The sequence below is a fragment of the Polyodon spathula genome, chromosome 8 (genome assembly GCF_017654505.1).
Source record: "Polyodon spathula isolate WHYD16114869_AA chromosome 8, ASM1765450v1, whole genome shotgun sequence".
Taxonomy (NCBI): Eukaryota; Metazoa; Chordata; class Actinopteri; order Acipenseriformes; family Polyodontidae; genus Polyodon; species Polyodon spathula.
This window is the reverse complement of record NC_054541.1, coordinates 23,941,056-23,966,417: the sequence shown is the minus strand read 5'-3', so window position 1 is coordinate 23,966,417 and position 25,362 is coordinate 23,941,056. Positions and strand designations below refer to the sequence as shown.

Sequence of the window (25,362 nt, the reverse complement as noted above, 5' to 3'; positions counted from 1 at the left end):
GATTTTCTCTAAGAATAGACTTTGGACTTCTATTCATTCTGGATGATATACTAGAAGTACATTATCGATAGTAATTAAATAGCTATCATTAATGATAGTAATTAAAACTCAGCCATAAAGGGTCAAAAACAAAGTTCACAAGTTTGCAACTTTCTAGATCTGTTGTGTACACAAAATACTCCAGTAAGACTGCATGCTCAGGGAAGCTGGGAAACCCCACCATAGACTTCATGTTGTTTAATGGAAAATGTCATTCCTGTCATTCCAGTTTTCACAGGAACCTTGCACTGGTTAGATAAGGTAAAATGTATATATTTTTTTTTTTTTTAAGAAAGAACAAAACCTAGTGGTCTAGTTTTTTTTTTTTAATCAATCCCAAGGTTTTTCAGCAGGGGTCTCACTGGTATGAACACACCCGTTTTTCCGTTTGATTTAGTATCCCTAAATATGAACATACTGTCGCCTAATAATGAAATACAATATTAAGCACAAGGGCTAGTTATTTTCCAGGCGTCAGCAGCTCAGTGAAAGTGCTGTTTATCTAATCAGCATGCACGCAACTGCTTTCATTTCACAGAAACCGTGTAGCGCGCATTTATCTACCACTGCCAATCACTTTTTCCAAAAGCCCGGTCGAGCCTTTGCCATTCCCACGTTTTAATCAAATCGAGAGCCAGGCCCAGCGCTTGTATGCTCTTGTGGGGCGGAGATGCGTACTCGGGCTCGAGCACGGACATATGGGACACGTATATATAGAAAATGAATACCTCAGCTGGGCACATGGTGCCATGGTGGTGTGATATCATTAACTGAGTTGACACATATAAGATAAAAAGAAAAAAATCACAGGAAAACGATCGAGAGAAAGTAACAGCGTTACTGCGAAAACACAGAGTGAAGATAACAGCGCGCACGTACACTCAAGCGCGCTCACAACTTGTGACACGAGCCCCCAAGCTCAGCCCCGCACACAGATACGTTGAGGCACGGTGAACGCGGTCTGACACCTCAAGCTGCTTGCTCTGTTGTATTCTGCAGGAGAAGAAACAACAAAAAAACAGCAAAACATCAAGTAGAATCTCAAAACTGTCATCATGTTGTGGACAGCCAACCAGTTCATTAGGAAGTTCTCGACCGCTACTGTGAGTAAGCCGATGCCTTTTCATTTATTTTTAATCTGTTGTTGAATATTATTGGTATTACTGTCACCATTCACAGTGCCGACAACTGTAATAAGGATTGCCTGTTGTTCCGCTTTGACATAAAAACCAAGTAAGTATGCAGGCCCCTAAATGTAAGTGGAACGTGCTGCAAGGTTTATTTGCAATTTAATAGGACATGTTTCAGCTTTACCAAAGTAATTTTTGCCATGCATTCACCGTCAGATCGGTCTGTTATGCGATGTCATTATTATTATTATTATTATTATTATTATTATTATTATTATTATTATTATTATTATTATTATAACAAGACAAGACACAACACCTAATAATATATATATATATATATATATATATATATATATATATATATATATATATATATATATATATAGCCCTGATGAAGCGTATACTAAATAATGTAAAATGTTTTTTGTTTTGTTTTTTTTTTGTTTTTGTTTTTTTTAAGTCAATAGGCTTAGAAAAGACTTGCTGACTTGTATAAATTTGTGTTTTCCATGATCACATATATAGAACAGCAACATCGACCTACGATTTCTGCATTACATTTAATGACACTCGTATATAGCCCATTTATTTAGAATGCCTACCAACTTCTGCGGGTCTTGTTTCAGCCACGTTGTTAACCAGTGGCTCCCTATATGGAGTCATCCATTCGCCAATGAATTGCATCAGCAGTGATTAAAAAAAAAAATCTGCCAATACGTAGCATATATCATATTACTGGGCGGTACGACTGTCTAATGTGTAGTTATTATGCAGAAAGCGTGGGTGTTAGTTTGAACTGGTTTTGGTTGCTTGTGGTGACAGTGGATTCTTTGTCGCTGCAATGTAACAAGGTTATCGCTTTGTTGTAGCTGCTTGAAGTATTTTGTGTTGCAATAAACATGATTGTATGTATCCGGTTTTAGCCGACGATGATTGAGTTTTTCAATGTCTGGTGCATTGTCTTTGTCATTGATTCTTTTGACGGTTGATTATTTTATAATATGAAGAGTTGAGAAACACTGTAGCGCTGTACAATTCTTCTACATCTCTTTACTGTATGTAGGTTGCTGCCACTGTTGGATATCAGCTACTAGTAAAAAGGTTATTATGACAGTAGAAACAGATACAGAGTTATTTTAACACAGATCCTGGAGTTATGCAGGAGTTTTTTGTTTGTTTGTTTGTTTGTTTATACTGTCAATAAAAATGTGTGTGTGTGTGTGTGTGTGTGTGTGTGTGTGTGTGTGTGTGTATATATATATGTATATATATATATATATATATATATATATATATATATATATATATATATATATATATATGTCACATTTCTCATGTATACTCAATAAAGGAGTTCCTTTTTGAATTATATAACTTAACTTCATATTCTTCAGCTTGACAAAAATAATTCACGGTTAAAAACAGTTCACAACTTTTGGCATGCATGTATGATCAACAATAAGCCCCGTAGTTTAAAGAACAGAGCAGGATATTTAACATTCTGTGAGCTGAACTCCAGTGACACACCTATTAAAATGTAAGTGCAGATCTTTCTGAAAATTCAACTGACCTCAGATGTCACCCTGCACTAGTTGCCAGCATGTATCAGCTGACATCTTACACAGCCATTGCATTTCTGGAATTTCTGAATGCCTTTGGCACATTCCATTCAGTCTGTCTCGGTAGAGGCAATGATTTAGTATATATTGTATTTACCTACTGAATAATGCAAATAGACTGCTAAGAACATTTTCATATTAGACACATACTGTTTGTACACATAGTTTGGTTTTCATGTTTTTGTGTGTAGACACAGACTCCAAAGAACTGAAGTTTCAAAAGTGATCACTCGCCTTGATCAAGAAGAAGCAATGGAGTAACTCCTGAGAATTCTGTTTTCTTTTTTCTCTGGCACAGGTATATTACCAAAATAAGCTAAAACTTGCTCTGATTGGCCAGAGTCTATTTGGACAAGAGGTGTACAGCCAGTTGCGGAAGGAAGGCCACAAAGTGGTGGGAGTGTTCACAGTACCTGACAAGGATGGGAAGGCAGATCCTCTGGGTGAGTGAGGGACTGAGTGGTGTCTCAGCAATGCAAACCGTCCTCAGCAGTGCAGCTTTATCTAGCAGCACACCCAGCACAGAGGGCACACCCAAGGCTGGGCAGCTGATACATCTTTAAAACATCAGCTGGATACTGTTATCTCACCCATAAATATCACACCATTTGAAAAGTCTTACAAAGATGCAAGAGGTTCACATTGCCAACATGACTTGTGTCAAGGAATAGTATTTTATGGAAGCAAGTAAATATGCAAAAAAAAGTAATATTCTAAATACATTAAACAGTAGACTGTGACAGGGTAGCCAAGGGTGACGTTCCCAGACCAGACAGCTGACAGATCCACAACACAGGTACCTGCAGGTGAAAGCGTGCTGCAGCGCCATTTTTATTAAGCAAAAATAAATTAAATATTTAAACAAAAAAACACTGCTCACAGAGCAAAATAAAAGTTCAAAGTAAGACAAATCATGAGCATAAAAGCCAAACAAATACCGTGCTGGTGCTTCCAGCATGTGTAACAATTGTTACTTTTGGTTTCTTTTCTGTAATGTTTCTCTCTCTCTCTCTCTCTCTCTCTCTCTCTCTCTCTCTCTCTCTCTCGCTCTCTCTCTCTCTCTACACACACACACATTCCTCCTCTCGAACACCCATACAAAAACAAAAAAACAAGCTTATATACAGGTGGCCATCTCCAAGCTTTTTTAATTAACCAATTAATTAATTCGGAGATTGTCACATTATGCACAGGGTTTTACAGGGATGGGGCTGCCAAACAATAACAAAGAATCACTGCTTTTTTTTTAAATAAACAAAAGCAAAGCAACACACACATGTTCACCCATTTTAAACATAAAACAATACATTTTAAATCACAATACATTCTCCCGTCACCAATAAAAACCAAACAATACATTTTATTTATATACAGGGCTTTGCCTTGCCCCCTCTAAGTTATGTGCAGGGCTTTTCCTTAGCCCTGTCACAAGACCATCTGGTCTTTACTGCAGACATCTGTTTCCTTTACAGCTGATTCATTTTTAACTGCAAAATAGGACAAATTAAATAATGTCATTTTTAGAGTAAAACAGTATCTTGTATTGTCACATTTTGATAGACCTAATAGCAGTTAACTAGATTGAAAGCAGTTCAGAAACAAAGATGCAGATTCTCGGTTGATTTATCAGGCTAAAAAGGTCATCCATTGTGCAGAATGTGGCTATCCAGTTTTATCGGAGTCTTAGTATCGGCGTTTAGTAAACCTATATTAAATGTTCCAATTTTACACAGCCATTGACAGACAAATTCTGTGGAAGGACCCAAAAATGAAACTCAAAAACAGAAAAAAAGCTGTACAACCAGGAGTAGATAATGTGAAGGTCACATTGAACCAGTCAGTAACGTCCCAACCTTAGATGGGTGTAGAGCTGTGACAGTCCATTATTTTATCTCTCGTACTTTCTAATTACATGTCCCTTCCACAGCAACAGAAGTGATGAATCATCTGTTCTGCTGTTCTCTGTGAAGAACAGATATTTAAATTATTTCCCTGATGGTCTTGGCTATCGTTAAAAGCTGTAATGAGTTTGTTATTGCCTCTTCTTTGAAAATGAATTTTCTGCTTCATTGCTTCTGTCTGAATGTCAACACATTTACAACAGCTCCTGTGCTCAGCCATTTTTCTTTTAACCATCTGTTCCAGATGACAAAAAAGGAAGAGAAATATATATTTTAAGTACTCCTAGTGAAAAATATGCTGATTAATGGCAGCTATTATGTGTTTATTTAGCAGACGCCTTTATCCAAGGCATATTTGGTGTCTGTTGTTGTTGTTGTTGTTGTTCTTCTTCTTCTTCTTCTTCTTCTTCTTCTTCTTCTTCTTCTTCTTCTTCTTCTTCTTCGAGCGCTGCATACAGCAAAGCTTCCTCCTGGTCTCTCCCGCTTCTAATGAACCTAGTCTCTTTTATAGTGAGCCCTGTTTAGTCAATCACATATAATTACAGAGTGCTGTGTACACTTAACCTATTTGAATTTCAATCATCCTACATGTAGTATGATTTCCTGATAAAATAAACTACAAAAAATGGCTGACAGTTGTACTGCCTTCTCCAGGGTCCTAATGCTGTTCAGCTACCGCTTATATATGTTAAGGTTCATGTTTAAAATCAGTAAATCTATAGATTAACTGGTAAAGGGAAGCAGACAGTTAGTTATTCAGTCACTGTAGGTTCAACTGAATTGTAATGGTTTTAATTCTCAGCAGTATGTACATACAGCACTTTAATAAAATTCATTAACTCTTCAGAAAAAAAAGCCTTGTCTGCTTCTTCAATAAAAACAACATCTCAGGAATGTCCTTCAAGTGAATTTTCCTTGCTACGATACCACGTGCTGTCCCTTTAATAAACTACTGTCCCCATGTCACCTGGTGCAGCGCCTGGATGGTATTCGTAGGGTCAACATCTCATTTGATTTTCTGAGAAACAGGAAGTATTCTGATCTCACACATTCTATGCTATTCTCTTCCAGCCGTGGCAGCAGAGAAAGATGGCACACCTGTGTTCAAGTTCCCCCGGTGGAGAGTGAAAGGGAAGCCGATCCCAGACGTGGTCGATGCCTACAAGTCTGTAGGAGCTGAGCTCAATGTCCTCCCATTCTGCAGCCAGTTTATCCCCATGAATGTGATCGATCACCCCAAACACGGCTCCATCATCTACCATCCCTCCATACTGCCTGCACACAGAGGGGCTTCTGCTATCAACTGGTGAGTGATATCTCTGCATAGTTGAAATCTGTCAGTCTCTATAGAGGGCAGCATGCTTACTGGTAATGCACCCAAGTTCACCCAGAGGTATGTCGCTTTCACAAGGCACAAGATTACAATCAAATCAAAGCAAATTACAGTACAAGTGAATCAGTTTAAGAAAAACCTCACCTAAGGTCCTGAAGCTATAAACAAGTGCAACTGCAGTGAAGTCCAATTTGCCAGTTCTCTAAAAACAGAGTTGAGTAATTTAAATTCAAACCCAAAATCAGAGACCAGAAATTTGGGATTCATATTTGATTTTGATTTATGTTTTCAGGCTCATAGCCATAATTTCAACAAAGTGTCTTTTTACCATCTTCGAAATATTGCTAAGATTAGGTCTTGTCTTTCATTGTCGGATTCTGAGAAGCTAATTCATGGTTTTGTCTCATCTAGACTCGATTACTGCCATGCTCTTTTTGCTGGGTTACCAGACTATGCCTTTTCATGGTTACAGCTTGTTCAAAATGCAGCGGTGCAGGTTCTTAATAAAATTGAAAAAAAGAAAAGTGACCATGTAACTCCCAAACTGGCTTCTCTACACTGGCTTCCAGTAAGATATAGAATTGATTATAAGATCCTACTTTTGACTTACAAAACACTGGCACCTAATGATCTAAAATAGCTTTTGGCCCTATATGTACCTAGACATGCTTTAAGGTTGGCTGATTCTGGTTGTCTGTCCCTCCCAAAGATTAAGACAAAAAGGAAATGAGACATAGCTTTTAGTTACAATGCTCCCAGATTATGGGATAATCTACCATCTGCCATTAGAGATGCAGTCACTTAATATTTTTAAGTCAAGATTAAAAACTCACTTTTGTAGACTAGCATTTTATACAAAATGTCAAAAGTGGTCTTCTCTTTTTATTTCACTTCTAATATTGATTTTTTTGGGTGTTGATTTGTTTTACTATAATTTAAAATCATGTTAATGCTTCTTATTGTTTTAATTCATTTTGTCATTTTTTGGTTTTATTGACTTGTAAAGCTCTTTGAGATAATGTTGTAGGAAAGGCACTATATAAATAAATAAACTTACTTACTTACAATCTTGAACAATGCATTTGGTCCCCGAAAGAGGAGAATATGTTGCCGGTGATGTTCACCTTCTCAACACTAGCGGGAGGTATGAATACAGACTGATTAACAGATTATCAATAGAGAGATATATGATATCAATAGATAGATGAATCCTGTAGCTAGAGATGGTTATACTACTCTCCTCTATTGACAGGACTCTGATTCATGGGGATAAGAAGGCTGGATTTTCAATATTTTGGGCAGATGATGGATTGGACACAGGACCTATCCTGCTGCAGCGGGAGTGTCCTGTTGAGCCCAATGACACAGTGGACACACTGTACAACCGTTTCCTGTTCCCAGAGGGAATCAAAGGCATGGTAAGACTAGCAGGAGGCTTCATCTCAATACGTTTTATTCCTGTAAATTTTGCTCCAGTGCAGAGTGTTTAAGTTTTTTTTTTTTTCTAACACAAGGTAATGCTCTAGTATTTTATTAGCTGAGCAATGCTGTTTCAGTTGCTGTCCTATGTTAATCTGTCTCTTCTAAAATATGTTTTTAAAGCTCCCATGACACTACCACACTACTGAAGAATACACCATTTTCATTGTACTGCATATGTACAAATCCATTGAATGTTGGGAACATGCTTACACACATACTTCATTTCATTTCCCACTTCAGGTGGAAGCAGTTAATCTTATCGCAGATGGAAAAGCGCCCCGTGTTCCACAGTCTGAAGAAGGAGCCAGTTATGAAGGTATTCAGAAGAAGGATAATTGCAAAGTAAGTGGCTGAAACCCTACAGAGAGTGTTGTACTGGCCTCAGCATTGTAGCAGGATTAGGGAGGAAAGTCATCTGGTGTTAGTGCGCCTCTTTCTGCTGGAGAATCTTTTTAGGCAGCCGAGGAGTCCAGTCCTGGTCCCTTGCCTTCAGAATTGAGTCGCTTTGTAATATGTGTTTCGTAGGCTCGACTGGTAAGAGTCGATTAGCTTGACATTGGAAAAAGCAGTGAGGGCTGCAGTGATGAGGTGATATTCAAATTTGGCATATCTAATTGGGTAGAAAAAACAGAGTAAAAAAAATTGAACTCTACAAGTATACCTAAAAAGTACAAACAGAAAACAGTATTGTTCCAGGAGCGCTTTGATTTGTGTGAATGTACCACAGGTACATTGAGCTCAACAATGCCACATGGTCAAAGACTGCCTTGTGTTGATATCGTAATGTCTGTTAATAAACTGTATCCCAGCCTCCAGTTCCAAGGAGTTGGGAGGGGGGGGGGGGGGGGGGGGGGGGGTGTTTATAATGGTGTAATGCATTGCCCAGATTCCTAACGAGAAAATCTATTTTTAGGCTAAGGCAGGAATGTATACGCTGTAGCAGCTGCCAGAGGACAGTTTGTCTTCAGTGTGTTCCTAGAAGGTTGTGCAACTTGGTGACTGCAGTAGTAGCCATGACTAGAGGCAGTCCAAATCTGTGGGGAAATATAACATTTTAAGTTGATATCTGTGGAGCACCTTATGTTTTCAGTATTTGCATTAATAATGGCTTATAAAAAGGTAAATCAAGTAAACATAATCATATCAAACCATTTATGGGTTTAGTACTTCAAATTTAATATATCAATCATTTTTGTCAGTAAAATCTTTAGAAACTGTCAAACAAAAACATCACATCACATGAGACTTCTTATTTACCAAAGCATCTGTCAGTTAACAAAAACTAGAACTGAACAACTAAGTTCTATATTTCAGGTCACTTTAGCCGTCGGTTTATGATAATTATGATGACGATGTAGCCACAGAATATGGCGAATCAGTGGAAGACTGAGAAGTCCACGGGAGCCTGCGAATTCCATGATTTCTGAGGAATTCCGCTATCTGCAGATTTGGACTCCCTTTAACCTTGGGAAGCCATTTGGTGTAGAGTGTGCTGATGTCTTATTGTTTTGACTAGGTCTCCTTCAACCAACCAGCAGAGGCCATTCACAACTGGATTCGAGGCCATGATAAAGTTCCAGGTGCATGGACTGTCATCGATGGTCAGGTAGGAAATCTTCTTTACTTTACTGCACAGTAGTAAAGTAGCAGTAGTGGTAAAGCACAGTGAAAACAGTGAAATCATGGTTCAGGTGATAAGGTTGGAAAAGTACACCACTCAATAGTGCTGAGAAATACTGAAATAAACTAATATTCAATGACAAATGGTCTTAAGTGGGAAATATTTTTTTCTGGTACAGTGGTGTTATTTTGTTAATTCCGAATGCGGTAATAGTCAGCCCTCTTTTTATACATTTGTTCAGAGAGAGTAGCTGGCAGTATGCAAGGGTGCCGTTGTAAAGGAGGGCGGTATAACATGGGACAGCTGTAGTTAGTAGAGCCATGGCTTCTTGCTCTCTGTTCTTTCAGTAGCATTTTGGTTGCATATAAAACTGATATACGTGTGTAGTTTGAAATAGGGCTGTCAAGTGATTAAAAAAGTCAATCACGATTAATCTTGAGATTAAAAACAAAAATCTCAGTTAATCTTGGTTTTAATCTCATATTTAATTGATACAATTACTGCATCCATCTCATTTAAACTTGTTTTATGTATGATGCTATTATTATTATTATTATTATTATTATTATTATTATTATTATTATTATTATTATTATTAAAACAACCCAGCATAAAAATAAAAACCCTGTTTTCCTAATTCTAGATTATAGTTATAGTTTTATATTACATTCCAGCATTGCATTGTTGTTAAATTGTTTGAACCAACTGCTAAATCTGATGTTTTTCATTTCCGTTTACATAATAATACTGGTAATAATAATAATTTAAAATTATTATAATTGTGATTAATAACTTGAAATTGCCTAAATAAAGCAAAACATTCACTGAGTAACTGTTATATCCCATAAGTTATTTAAAAATAAATGTGGTTATTGAAATAAAACAAATGTACAGTGTTAACAGGTCTGCAGTCGGTAGCTATCCAGCAGCACTGGTTATAGTCGTAGTATCATACTTTTATTATTTTTATTTTTATTTTTTTATTTTTATTTTTATTTTTATTTATTTATTTTTATTTATTTATTATATGTATTTATGTATTTATTTATTAATTAGCAGACACCCTTATCCAGGGCGACTTACAACTGTTACAAAATATCACAGTACAAAGTATAACATTACATAATATCACATGACAGATAAAATAAAAAAATAGAGAATACAGTTATAATTACATGTAAGAGCGGGTTTGACTAAGAGCAGTTAACTTATATTAAAACTGTTTGCTTGTACGAGTAAAGTCCAGTATGAGTACATAGTAAGTACAATGAATGGATGAGAATGATTTCAAGTAAGAGCAAAATTACAAAAAACATGAATACGGACACCTATAAGAGTAAAATCAAATACAAGATACAGGAAGTAGTTATAAATAAGAGCAGTAGTTGAATGCGACAAAGTATGGAGCAGTTCAGTGCAAGTACAAGCTGATGCAAGTACTGGTACAACTGGGTGCCATATAGTTGAGAGTTGTGAGGTTTACAGATGCTGTCTGAACAGATGTGTCTTGTGGGTCAGGCGCTGGAAGGTGGCCAGGGACTGAGCAGTCCTGATATAGTCCTGGGTAATTTGTTTCACTACTGAGGGGCAAGGGAGGATAGTGGGAAATGATAGTCTAGAGATAGGAGGGAGCAGAAAGGTCAAGACAGCGATAGGCGAGTACAAACGTTTTTAATTGTGTGCAAGCAGCGATAAGGAGCCAGTGCAGAGAGCAGAGCAGTGGTATAGTGTGGGAGCAATGAGGAAGGGAAAAGACAGGAGCTGACGGATGGCAGAGGCAGGGAGGACGGCCAGGAGGGAGTTGCAGTAGTCAAGATGGGACAGTAGCAGGACCTGAACTAGGAGCTGTGTGGAGTAGTCAGTGAGGAAATGAGTGAATTCTGCGTATGGGGTCTTGCTCTGGGCTTATATAGGATTTCCCCTTCATTTAATACATCAGGGGCTGGTTTTTCAAAACTTTGGTAATCGGATTTCTGCGTTTGATCTGGATTATATGGTGCAGTTGGGTTTTTCAAAACATAAAAATGAGATTGGGATTACTGTGATCCAGATTTCGTTTTGGTAATCTGATCACACTTTTAATCATGATTAAATGTTGCAATTGGGTTTTTCAAAATTTAAAGAGGAGAGCACAAATACTTTGATCCAAAATACCAGGATGATTGTGATCTTACTGCGGAGGTGGATTCAGCTTTTAAATGATCATATGTAATATCCTATTTACATATTTATTTACATTTTGTATCCATGAAAGCAAAAAGGAAACACGTGTTTAGTGGTATAGCTTTAATTTTTTAAAAAAAGCATACGCATAGGCCTTTATATACTCCTCCTTAAAGCTCGTCTGAGATGCTGGACTCCCGACCGACGAGGAAGAAGATGAAGATGTCTAAAAACACATATACTATTTAAAAAAAAAACTATACATTAGAACTAGCCCACTTCAAAAAAATGGATTTTGTAATCGTGATTATTTGTTTACTTGCCAAGACTAGTGTTTTAGTTATATGAAACTCCACTATAAGCACTTTTCCAAATTCATCGCGTGAAGTCATTTTTTGGCACTTGGACCAGTATCTTTTCAGATAATGAAAGCATGTTTAGGGTGCAGGAGGTATGGCAGACTAGATGCACTTCTCTGATACTGGAACTACTAGATACAAGTAACCCTCTTTCTATCCAATAAACTTACAGTTTAAAAAAATAAACAACCCGTTCACATGTCCTTCAGTTTGAGTGCTTTGCTACATAATGCGGTTCCTTAACTAATTTTACATTCAAACTATGACTACAGTCACTCAATCCTGGCTTGCACTAAAATGGTACTGCAGGAAATTAATTATGGTATGATAAGCGGGACAAGACAGGAGTGCGATTGACATGCGTTAAAAAAATGAATCTCCCAAAAAATGTATGCATTAATTGCAGAAGTTAACTGCGATTAATTGATAACCCTAGTTTGAAATCATGATCGTGTTGATTGAAATGCAATGAGACTGGAGTAGGTCGAGACTGCCAGTGGTCGTAATCATATTTATGTTATGCAAATCTCACGGCTATTGATCTCTTAGTTTCACCAATATACTGAGCTGTACATTTTTAGTAAAAAATAATGTAAACACAGTTGGTGGTTGATAGCTGTGTATAATATTGCAGTGTAGTCTGTGGTAGGGTGATGCTGTTTGTTTCCTGCTGTCTCTTGCATTTTCTGGTACTGGGTGATTCCTTAAAATCTGTATAAGTCATTGTTTTTCTTTTGTGTGTTAGAATTGTTGCCATTCTTGTCATATCTGTGTGGTCTTTTTCATTGCCTTTTGTTCATGGACACCATTTCAATTGTAGTCTGTTTTGCGTGATTTAAGTTAGTGCCATTCTGTTGAAAGACATTGAATAATACTTCTAGTTGAAGTGTTACTACATGTCTATAGGGGTAGGTTGAGCATTAGTACCCAACTGTTGTATATGGTTGGTTAGATGCCTGCAAAAACAGTTCCCGGTGTAAGTGAAGCAAATTTATGTATACTGTATATGCAGTTGCCCCTGTACCTTGGGTTGTGCAAGAGAACCAACTTTGGGCAAATGTACATAATGACTTAAACATTACATTTAGTTTAAAGAGGAGTCTGACAAACCATTTTTAGCTGTAATGTATATTACTGTATTCATATCTTTAAATAATCAAAAATTAGGAAGTAAATTCTGAAGTAAAGGATTCATGCCCAAGACAAAAGTGTGAGATCTCTAGTAAATGTGTATTTGGTCTTTTGAGTTACTGGTCTTATGATTTGCAATGTTATAATTGTATCTAGAGGAATAGAATGTTTATCACTAGTAAAGATGGCATGTTTGTGTGGTTTAGGTGGTTACCCTGTATGGCTCATCCCTTCTTAGTGGCTCAGTGCCCACAGGGCAGCTCCTGGATATTGAGGGAGCGTCCAAACCTGGCCTCATCACCAGCAATGGCCTGGTCCTCTTCGGCACTGATGCAAAAGCAGTAAGTACAAATTTATTTTTATCTCACAGATCCATGGGATAAACCTGCAAAGAATGAAAACCTTGATAATTCTGGGAGCATTGTAATGCCAACTTTCCTGGTTGGAGTATTGTAGCTGTTAAATGCTATGCCAGGTTTATTATTGGAAACCTGTCCAGATAACCTGGATAGTTCACACACTGTCAATGGCATGTGCTAAGCAATGTGGGAAGTGTTCATGCGTCATGGAAAAATGACTAAATTTATTTCAGAATATGTTGAGGAAAGCCTTTATTACTTATTCATTTTTATCTCCAAATACATATTTTTTGTTTGTGGTTGAGATGGTGTTACCACCAGCTGATTGTACCACAAAAGTTGTATTTTATTATATCATGCAGGAAAGTGAATATGTTGGTTCAGCTGAAGGAAAATTGTATTTCTTTTAATTCATCACACCAAAGCTTTTGTAACATCATGTTTTTCATATTTCTGTAGACAACACAACTTTCCTAAGCAAAATAAAACATTGTTGAGTTGAAATGCAAAAGCAAATCTGATTTACAGCTTTGAAATTTATAAAAATAAGTACATTGATTTAAAATCCACCTACCAAGTATAATGTTTACATTCCCTTTGCTGGGATGGCCATCAGTTGGAGCCCTTTAAAGCATATGATGATGAAATGATTTTTTCACTGAGTTGTGGGGGCATGAAAAGCTGTTCCCACTGACATTCCTTACAGCATTGGCTGAATGTATGTCTCTTTCTGTCCACTGTAGCTTGTGGTGAGAAACCTTCAGTTTGAAGATGGCAGAATGATCCCAGCAGCCAAGTACTTCTCAGCCGGGGAGAGTGTGAGTGTGGAGCTCACAGAGGAGGAGAAGAAGATTGCTCAGCAAATCCGGGTACACTTTTCACTTACCTATTGAGTTTGAACTTTCAGCTTGCTTGCTAGTTTGATGATAGGCATTATCTCATGCTATTATGGAATACAGGGTAGTCCCTTTGACTTGGAATGATGTAAATCTATTTATTTTGAGACTGCACTGTTATTTGTTAACAGAATGAACGTTTTTGCAAGTAGGTGCATTGTTGATCACGCCTAAGCATTTCTCATTCTGGTTCTCTCTTGTCACAGGCTATATGGAAAGGGATTTTAAGCAACGTTCCAAAAGTAGAGGAGTCCACTGATTTCTTCAAATCAGGAGCTGCTTCAATGGATGTTGTCAGGTGAGTTTCATTTAATTGGTTTGGATAATCTTTTGAATGGATATTAATAAGTAACAACCATCTTTGTCTTAATGAAGGGTTATTTTTAGTACCTTAGTAGTACCTTGCTGGATTCTAAAGGTTTGGCAACCTCTTACTGACAGATTCAAATTTTAGATTTTTCACAGTTCTTCAATGGTCTTTTATAAAACTTTGTGATTGTGCTTCAGTTCCTAAAATTCTAAATTATTTGAAATGTAAAACCAACTCTTGACAGCTTCTCTGACTAATTTTCTTTTCAGCCAGCTCTGCTATTACAGGACTGAAATCCTTAGTAGTTGTGAAATCCCACACTTGTGTCAAAGGCTTGGGGCTGAGGCGCCACAGTGGGGGAAAGCATGTTCATCTCTTCTATATAACACACGTAAAGCAAACACATGAAGTGATGTCTCCTGCATTGGATTTCGCCCCACAGGTTAGTGGAGGAGATCAAGCAGAAATGTGACGGGCTGCAGCTCCAGAATGAGGATGTCTACATGGCCACCAAGTTTGAGGACTTCATTCAGATGATCGTGAGGAAGCTGCGCGGGGAGGACAAGGAGGAGGAACTCATCGTAGATCATGTAGGTCTTTATAAATCACAAGGAGATGATGGTACTAACACCCGGTTGTTTCCGATTGGTATATCATTTACATTTGAGAGTTTCTTGAAGCAGAAAGCTTGTACTTTGTCAAGTCGTTCTGAGGTCATTTCATGATTCAGACAGTGGTGGATCGAAATGAAGATGCTCATTAGTTTATATTAATCCCACTGGTATTAACCCCCAGGGGTGATTTATTGATGCCCTTATACCAAATGTAATAATAGTGTAGATTTCAGGGCTTAAGATATAAAACGCTGGAATCTGACTCGTTAATACTCTGTACTTCAGGTAATAAAGAATATAAATAACATGATCGTGAAGATGCCTCATCAATGCTTTATAAACGGGAGATTCGAGGATGCTGAGAATGGAAAAACTTATGACACTGTCAACCCCACTGATGGATCAGTAAGTAGAGATTCAGAAAGATCTGCGATTACCAGTATCTGTCTGCACTGAGAACTAAATTACCAATTACCTTTATTTTAGACTGCTTTTTTTGTAATCCAAATTGAACCAAACGAAAATGGAAAATGTTTTATGAAACCCAAAAACTGAGGTTTTAATAAGACATAAACACAAACCACACTTTCAGTTGCATTACATGGCTGTTTAGAACATGAAAGAAAAAAACATTACCTATTCATGAAAGATTCCTTCTGCTGACACCTTGATATGGACAGTTAGTTTCAGGGTAATGCAGTTCTACCAGCGTTGTGTGTGTGTGATGGGTGTTTTACTGTATGTTCAATGGGAATTATTGCCTGTGACAAACTGTAAAACCACACTAGCAGAAAGAGTATCCTTGAATGTTTTCAACCTCAACACAAGAACAGGGCTTAGCGCTGAGTTACAATTTTTCTTTTACAAATGTATGAAAAACAAAGGCCTTTTGTAGTTTCAGTGTCCCAAATATGATATATGGGCTTCCCTATAAGTTATACTATAAGTTATACTTAGTTATATTAAGTTATACTAAGATTCCACCACCCCCCCCCCTCCCCCAAGGTAAATAGGTTAACAAGTAAATATAATGCTCCTTTCATGATATTCTAATACTTTGCCAGGTTATTTGCAAAGTGTCTTATGCATCAGTGGGTGACGTCGACAGGGCAGTAGCATCAGCCAAAGATGCCTTTGAGACGGGGCCATGGGGCAAGATGAATGCAAGAGACAGAGGCAGGCTGCTGTACAAGTAAGCACTTTGGGCCTGGTTTATAGTATCAATATATTTTACCCCATTTTTTTTGTAGAGTTAACTATTATTTAAGTTGTGCCTACTGTGTTTGTTACTAGTTTTGTAACAGTTTCATTTTTCTCTTAAAAAATGTACATTATAGTTTAAATAGTATAAAGTAGTGCAGCTACACTCTAGTTCCATTTCCTCACAGCAGTTGTTGCCCTGTAGTTCCCAATGATCGCGTTCATACAGGATCTACTCATATTTGTTGTGACATGTCTTGCAGGCTTGCAGACCTGATGGAGGAACACCAGGAGGAGCTAGCTACCATTGAAGCCATCGACTCTGGCGCTGTCTACACACTGGCCCTGAAGACTCATGTGGGCATGTCTATACAGACCTTCCGCTACTTTGCTGGATGGTGCGACAAAATCCAGGTATGACGTGAAGTAAGAACTTAATACGTTCTTTGCTACTGCAGATACAGGAAAATGGCTCTTAAAATTTGAGTGTCTGTTCATCATTAATTAAAAACAGATAAGTGATTATGTATAGGAAATCACATGTTAGTGGAGTTCATTTCCGTAAACATCATGTTTTTTAAAAACTTTTTTTTTCACGTATATTTTTGTTAGTTGCAAATTCTCATCAGGAATTTTAAATCCTAATGAGAGGTTAGGTACAATCCAGTCAAATTAGAAAGAATCAAGAATAACTAAAGGCAAGTGCTTTTGGTTAGAGGTTTGATTTATAGCTACTGCCACAGTATTTATCTGTTCATGACACATTATTATTGGTAAACGTATCGTTCTGTTTTAATATAAAACACCACTAAAATCTTTTTCTATTTCAACTGCTGCTATACAGCAGCTGTTTAAACATGACCATGTGCGGGCACTGCACTCTATTATAGCACATTTGCTACAGCTACTGTTAATAATTTGCTTTGTACAGCGATGGGGTTCCAACACGCTTTTAATTAAGTATGGCTGAAGCACAAGTTATGTTTCGAATATAAGTTCCAGTTTTATTTTAGTTAAGTCAACCTCTCATACTCTAAATTATGCATTTCCTTCAGCTGGAAAATATTCTACTAACATTCTGGGGATTCTCTGAAAAATTCTTTAAAGCATGACAGCCTTTGTGTCCCATATCGTTCAACACAAGACTTCCTTTTCTTCTATAGGGCACAACAATACCCATCAACCAGGCTCGCCCCAATCACAACCTGACCTTCACCAAAAAGGAGCCTCTGGGGTAAGTGTTGCTGCTTTTGTGAACTGAGCCAGTAACTCAGTACCTGAAGACCAGCCTGCACCTTGAGGAGTGTGCATGGTTAGCTGTGCAGTTAAGAGCTGGGGACAGCTTTATAACTATGCAGCAGGTTCAAATCCTGTTGCATACACTAACACAAGGACGTGCCTCTCAGCAGCTATGGTGAACTACAGAATATACATTTCTATGACATTGTAACTGCAAATTGAAATGGCTATACAATTTAAACCACAGCTGTAAACAAGTACGTATATATTAAGGTAGCAGTGTTACGTTGCAAGCTTCCAAGGATACCAATCACAATGGATCTTGTTTTTTTTTTTGTAACAGTGTATGCGCCATTGTCATTCCCTGGAATTACCCACTGATGATGCTGGCTTGGAAGAGTGCAGCCTGCTTAGCTGCTGGCAATACACTCGTCCTGAAACCTGCCCAGGTAAGAAGATACAACAAACCCCTCCCAGATCAGATCAGACCATTGGCAAGAGAGGTACAACAAAAAAAAGAACACTGATTTTAAAGCCATAAAAATGGTATGTTCCTGCTGTCTCTGTCCTTGTGGGGCTTGAGGTGTTGCAGTAACAATTTTAAATAACATACTTTGTACTCTTTGCTCATAAGGTAACCCCATTGACGGCACTGAAGTTTGCTGAACTTACAGTCAAGGCTGGCATCCCCAAGGGTGTTATAAACATTGTACCTGGATCAGGTGAGTGGGTTTATCGGTGATGTCTGAGAACTGCCTTCCATTTACTGCTTTGTTAGTTTTCTGTGTAATTAGGGCTAACCAGAGCCCCTGATGCTGTTTCCTGTGCTTCTCCCTGGCTCCAGGGGGTCTCGTTGGGCAGCGCATGTCTGACCATCCCGACATACGCAAGCTGGGCTTCACTGGCTCCACCCCCATCGGGAAACACATCATGAAAAGGTAGGAAGTAGAAAGATGGCCATCCCAGCAAAGTGAATGAAAACATTACTCTTGGTAGGTGTATTTTTTTGCAAGGATCCTTTCACACATGGTGGTCGAATGAATCAATGTACCAATTATTAGCTCTGCTAACAATTGTTTCTCTTTAGCTGTGCATTGAGTAACTTGAAGAAAGTGTCTCTGGAGCTGGGAGGCAAGTCTCCACTTATCATCTTTCAAGATTGTGACTTGGACAAGGCTGTGCGAATGGTAAGAACTGATACCATCAGCTGACTCCTGGAGAAACAGCTATTTATTTATACAATCGCTGAAGCAGATTTTGTCTTAAAAATAGAACAGCAGGCCGCAGTAGGTTCAGCATTTCTGAATAGAAGTTATAGCAACCAAACCTGGAAGATCACGCTCTTATGCAAGTCCATGTGCTTTGGGGAAATGATTCCTGTGATGATAAACTTGAAGATCAATACAACAGAAAAACAATTAGAAATTATCTGGACTACTATTATGCTAGGCTCAGTATAGTAGTAGGAGAACTACAGTACTTGATTTCCACAGATATCCAATGGAATAGTTGCTGCAATTGTTTTCTTAGTACTGACTGCTAGCATAGCAAGGATGTAATCCCACTGAATGAACTGTTCTGGTACTGAATATTAACTCCCATTTTAATAAAGGGGGGGAGAGATCTTCCACAAGCCCTAACAACATTTTTATTTCCCAGGGTATGGGATCTGTATTCTTCAATAAAGGAGAGAACTGTATTGCTGCTGGCCGTCTGTTTGTGGAAGAGTCTATACACGACGAGTTTCTGAGGAGAGTGGTGAGTTCACATAGGCAGGCTTTAGTGGCAATTGTCATGAGAGCTTCTTTGCACTCAGTCATGACCTGAATATCCTCTGCCGTTAAGTAACTTGAGACAGACCCACACAGGGGATGAGTCCCAAGACTGCAGAGTCAAAAGCCATTGGAAATAGTGTCTTAGCTTGTGTATCATGTTAAGTCCACTTAACACATTTTAAGTTTTATTTTGTTTTCCTCTGTTCTGTTGGTCAGTTATATAGGGACTCAGTGACCCAGTCTGACCACACAAAGTTTTAATTGGTTTATTTATATTGTCAGAGCTTATCTGCTGTGCAGCAGAAGCTGTGTGTCATGGATTTGAAAGCTAAAACTCATAAACCGCCTTGTGTGCTTTTTCTTTCAGTTGGAGGAGGTTAAGAAGATGAAGATCGGAGACCCACTTGACCGTTCCACTGACCACGGACCCCAGAACCACAGAGCACATATGGAGAAGCTGCTGGAGTACTGCGAGATTGGGAAGAAGGAGGGAGCCACACTGGTGTATGGGGGCCAGCAGGTTCAAAGGCCAGGTACAACCACCAAATCCAACCTAGGGATTTAGTGCCAAAATAGGCCTTTTCTGACTGCTGTCTATAATTTTATTTATTTATTTTTTTAAATTTGGAATTGCCAATTGTTTTCTCTCATTTTTCTCCCCAATTTGGAAAGCCCAATTATTTTGTTTCAACTCGGCTCACTTTTGCCACCCCCGTGCTGACTCGGGAGAGATGAAGATGGACACACACGTAATCTGAAACATGTGCCGTCAGTCGTCCGCTTCATTTCACTCTGCAGGCCCATTCAGCCACCTTAGAGCTGCAGCATCGGAGGATTGTGCAGCTTCGGGAAACTTACAGGCAGGCCTGCAGGCACCTGGCCAGTCTACAGGGGTCGGTGGTGCGCGGTGAGCTGAAGACCCCCTGGCCAACCTAGGCCCTCCCCACCAGGGCGGCGCCCCCTGGGAACTCCCATGAAATAGCCTGGACTCAAACCGACGACCTCCAGGCTATAGGTCGCATCGTGCACTCCATGCAGAGTGCTTTTACCGGATGTGCCACTCGGGAGCCCCTGCTGTCTATAGAGTTACATACTTTTTCTAACTATAAGTCTACTTATCTAATGATAAATCTGTTTCCCTTATTTGTCCACACACTTTATTGTGTCTATTCCTTTGTCTGTATACATTCCTATCTGTGTATCTGTCAATATGTCATTGTAGCTCTGTCCTGCAGACTATTTACAGTTGTTGGTCCGTTACTGGTGGGTGTTTGTTTTAGCATTTCAGACTTGTAGTTGTGGGTTCCCTTTCCCACATTTGACGACATTTCTCTTGTTTTTTAGGCTATTTCATGGAACCAACCGTGTTTACAGATGTAGAGGATCACATGTACCTTGCCAAAGAGGAGTCATTCGGGCCCATCATGGTCATCTCCAAGTTTAAAGATGGGTAAGTTTTCCAGAATAATACTTTATGTATACTGTTAAATATGTTTGTGTGCCAGTTGCTAGGAGATTGCAGGCTAAGCAGCAAACAAATAAAGGGAAGCTTTCTTGAAAAGTGTGTGATACATCTAAATAATTTGACATCCTTCGAAGTCTGTTCAGAATCAGGGCCCCCACACAAGATACAAGATGTTGACATCTACATCATTTCTCTTCTATGTCACTAAATTGTGCTGCCTCCCCACAGGGACGTGGATGGAGTTCTACAGAGGGCGAACGACACAGAGTTTGGTCTGGCATCAGGAGTGTTCACCCGGGACATCAACAAAGCCATGTATGTGAGCGAGAGGTTGGAGGCGGGGACTGTGTTCATAAACACCTACAACAAGACCGACGTGGCCTCACCATTTGGGGGCTTCAAACAGTCCGGCTTTGGGAAGGACCTTGGTAAGAGAGACACTCTGAACTCCACTCTAGTAAAATACTTGTATTCATACATTTTATCTTTTAAAATGTTTGGGTCTTGGCAAGATGATACTGAAATATATCTTAGAAAAAATGGTACACCAAGTGTGTCTTTACATATCAGTGTCAATATAAAGTAATTCTACTATCAGCCCAAAATCTGGTTTCAGTTGCTGACAGATATTTCTTAAACAGAAAAGTGTTGTGAGATCATCGGCGGATTAAGATTTATTGGGGCCCTGGTCACAAAGAAAATTGGAAGCCCCCACCCTATTAAAACATGAATGTATCAAAATGCATCAATAAATAGACCCATTAAATGTTTAGGTTTCTAAAGGGTTTCTTCTTTTGACAGAGGAAAAATTTGGTACAATGTCATCAAAGTCAATTTGTCGCACCAGTTCTGACTCAATTGCCATTAGACACAAGGCATTCAGTCGCCTTTAATGCATTGTTGATCTCAGTTCATTTTTTGTCCTTGTTATCGTCGAGAATGTGTGTTCTCCTTCACAGTTTGTAACAAGTAGGGTCAGGAAAAGTTTAAGAGCAATGTACACGTTAGGGAATGTTGACTGGAGGCCACTTTGCATTAAACTTGCAGAAATTTTGCAGGAGATTTGTATGGCTTATCCTGTACAAAGAATTTGAGTTGTATGAGTTCATCAGGAAAGTTCTTTTCCAAGTCATTGGGGTAAACTGCAGCAAGTTCAGCGGCACGCTTCCGAATGTCAGTTATGTCAAACAAATTGTGTTCAAACAGCACTCCAAAGCTATCATTCAGCATCCTATAACCATCCGGTCGGTGGTGAAGACAAGCTAATAACTGGTCAGTTACAACATAGAAAGTCTCAATGCGAAACTTTTGACTTTCCTCAAGTAAGGTCTCAGGTTCTCCTGATTCATCTGCAAACTGCTTTCATTTTTCGAGTTCGAGTCAGATCACTTTGATAATTTTGTGAAACAGTCTTGCATGTGTTTTTAGCACCATTTTCAAAATTATGGAATTGATCTCGCAGGGAAGCCACAAATAATTCAAGTGATTGCAGTAACTGAACTGCTGTATTCAGGACAATGTAGCTTTTCTGTAACTGCAAACTGGTCATTTTAAACCATTAATGGTGTCCCAAAATTGTGCTATAAAGGCAGTTTCCAGTTGCTTCATCTTGCTCTGAAGGGAAGCAGCTTCCAGTCAGGTGTCATGACTGGTTCATATCTTTTCACAGGTCTTCTAGGGATTGCTGAATTGTATTGTAGTTCTGACACAGAGCTTTTGTGGAATCTGTGCGACTGCACCATTGTGTCCGACAGACTTTTGAGTGTCAAGAATGACTGGCTACCCTCATTACAGAAAACCTGTTTCCAACGATATGTGGATGCTGAGCAAAAAGCATATAGCGACTGTAGAAACCAGAAAAATAGTAATAAAATAGAAAAAATAGAAATAATAGTATTTGAACAAGAGTTGTTAATACTATTAATTCCCACTAAATTTAAAGAATTGGCAGCACAAGGAACGTAGTGAATAACTTGAGTTATTGCCTGCAGACCGTTGTGTCGTCCCAGCATATTGCTGGCATTGTTATGATTGTCCATGGCAATTAGAGATGTCCAAATCCAAGTTGTTCACCATTGCAAGTACGCAATCAACAAGGCTTGCACCTGTATGATTCTCTATTGGCTTAAATCCAATAAATCGTTCAACAATTTACCCGTCTGAATTGATAAATCTGAATACAAAAGTCAGCTGATCAACACGTGATAAATCTGGTGTCGAATCCACGATCACTGAAAAATATTTGGCTTGTTGCAGTTCTGCTGCTATTGTTTTTAATTTTCTGCCCCATCAAATCAATGAATTCTTCACAAGGTCTTGATAACAGATTACGGATAAGATGGATTACCTTTACTCTTATGTCCGAATTTAGCCATACGATCTGTCACAAATGGATCAAACTGAGCAGTCGGCTCCAAAATCCCCAAATAGTTTCCAACACCAAGCAACACCAAGAAGTGTGGTGGACTGCATGTTATTGAACAGTTATGATTGTCTTTTTCTTGCAAGCTAGCATATGCATAATAAGACTATAGCTTGTACTTCTGCAAATGAAACGCTGCATATATGTGACCTTACTGTGAGCCTTATTTATCCACTTATAACATCTGAATTTGCTCTGCACCCTTACTATCAGTACCACATTCCTCCCTGCACCTACTCCTGTTACACCATGTAATAATATGACTGTTGCTGATGCAACTTTAGAAAAGGGAATGGTTAATAGCCCCAATGGCAGGCTAGTTACCTAGGGAGATGGGTGTTGGGAGTGAGACGATGTGTTCTTGTCAGAGGCCCATTTAATTAAACTTTTCTTTAATTTGTCTGCCGCAATCGTACAAGTAAATCTATAGACAAACTTTACAACATCAAGACTGTTGGCTCGTTTTCCAGACCACAATGTGCACTAATCCTGGACTACCTAATGTTACCCTAGGTGAGGTCGACCATGTACAGGGCCTGTGAAAACCAGCCTTTTATGTATACTATTTCAGACTTCACTATGATTCCACATCAAGTGCACTACATTAATTGTACTCCCCCCCCCCCCCCCCACCGAATTAAAAAGCAGACTTCATTATTTTCTTATTTCCTTTTTCCCCCACACAGGAGAAGAAGCTCTCCATGAATACCTCAGGACTAAAGCGGTGACTGTGGAATACTGAGTGAAGAGTTCATTCAAAAGCTGCTAAAGAGTAATCACCCATCCTAACTGAAGATTCCATTCTCTCTCAAGCACCTTATTCTAACAGGATTCAGTCGTTAATTCATACAGCAAGAAAAAAAAAAAAAACTAAATAAGTGGACATCTAATTAATTGATGCATCTTACATTCACCACTACATCCATGTGCCTACTGATTTTTTAATTATGAAATATTGGGGAAAAAAGACCGAGTTGTTCTCCACCCATGACATATGCAGGTTTTGTCACAATTTTCCTTCCTTCCTTCACTTCCTTTAAGTTGAGTCCAGAAACACAGGTAATGGGCAATCTCAAGATCATTTACCAAATCTGAAGACATCATACCACCGAGATGAAATTGGATGGCTGACAGTTAATGTGGCCTGTGTGCATTCAGCATGTTTTTGACAAAGAGCATGTTTTATATTTATAAAAATGCTTCAACTATTAACAGTATTAATGTAATACAAGATTGTTTATTTCATTGTATTTTATTTTACATTTTATATCAACCAAAACTTTTAGACTATTACTATAACTCATGGAGAATATATTAGACAACTTTATTTCTAGCCCCACTAATAATGCAGTTTCCATCTGCACAATGAAACCACTCCCACATTGTTCTAATATAAAAATATGGCTGCTACAGTCCAACATGTATCCACACATTACACAAAATCATATTAAACATATTTTTGTATAATTCATATTTATTAACTTCTCAATCTACCTCTAACAGTATAACTAACTGAGAGCCCTCTGTTCTACAGTGCAGGTTTAACTAATGTGGTGCTCATTACATAACTTAAGACAGCAGGCCAATTTCTGCAAGCGTGTAATAACAGGCTGCAGAGTCCCAGCTGCAGATGGAAACAAGGCACACAATACCTTCCCATGAAACCTCAGATCCTTTAACTTCTTTCTTTCCATGACTTAAACCTAGTTTCTTTTCATACCTTTTAAAAACCCTGTGAGATGGTGATAAGCCTGTAATGGATACATTGATTGTTTAGCTCAATAGTTACAGTATACCTAAACTGTGCCAAAAGTATAATAAATAAATAATACTTTTAGACCTGCCATACATTTAACCATGTCCCTTGAATTTAAATGACCAGTGTTTAGCTATCATGCCAAAATTTGCTACTAAAACTTGCTGTGTGCAGTGAATAAGCATATTGTATAGGGTTAATAGGCCATATATCCAACATGCTTTAGCTGCTTATGTACCAGTACCACTTTCAGATGAAGTGGACATTTTGAGAAATGTGGATAAATATAAACATGTAATGGAAAGATGTTACAGCAAAGATTTCATTTCTTTTTTTATTCTGAACTAAAATTGACCAGCATCATTGCATTTTAAAACCTGTATGCACCTCCTTATAAACTGGGCTACTGACCCTTGTTGCCTGTACAAAGGGCTACCCTATACAAATATTTCAAGTAAATAAACTTTTTTTTCTTGTATGTATGACCATTTGGACTTTTCTTGGCAAATGTTTTAATGATTCTGTTCACAAAAACAAAACTCAGC

The 25,362-nt window shown here is 38.4% G+C and overlaps 1 protein-coding gene across 1 annotated transcript; it reads left to right on the top strand.

Annotated features, from left to right (window-relative positions):
• The first annotated feature begins 690 nt into the window (after positions 1-690).
• On the top strand, positions 691-25,295 carry LOC121319628 (mitochondrial 10-formyltetrahydrofolate dehydrogenase). Its single transcript, XM_041257239.1, has 23 exons — positions 691-1,142; positions 3,090-3,234; positions 5,764-5,998; positions 7,278-7,443; positions 7,748-7,849; positions 9,024-9,113; positions 12,988-13,122; positions 13,884-14,009; positions 14,243-14,334; positions 14,789-14,936; positions 15,246-15,365; positions 16,025-16,152; positions 16,424-16,574; positions 17,324-17,394; positions 17,743-17,848; positions 18,034-18,121; positions 18,244-18,337; positions 18,487-18,586; positions 19,059-19,157; positions 19,542-19,707; positions 20,519-20,624; positions 20,868-21,067; positions 23,748-25,295. The coding sequence occupies exons 1-23, from the start codon at positions 1,095-1,097 to the stop codon at positions 23,801-23,803; spliced, it is 2,772 nt and encodes a 923-aa protein (XP_041113173.1). The 5' UTR covers positions 691-1,094; the 3' UTR covers positions 23,804-25,295.
• Positions 25,296-25,362: the final 67 nt, after the last annotated feature.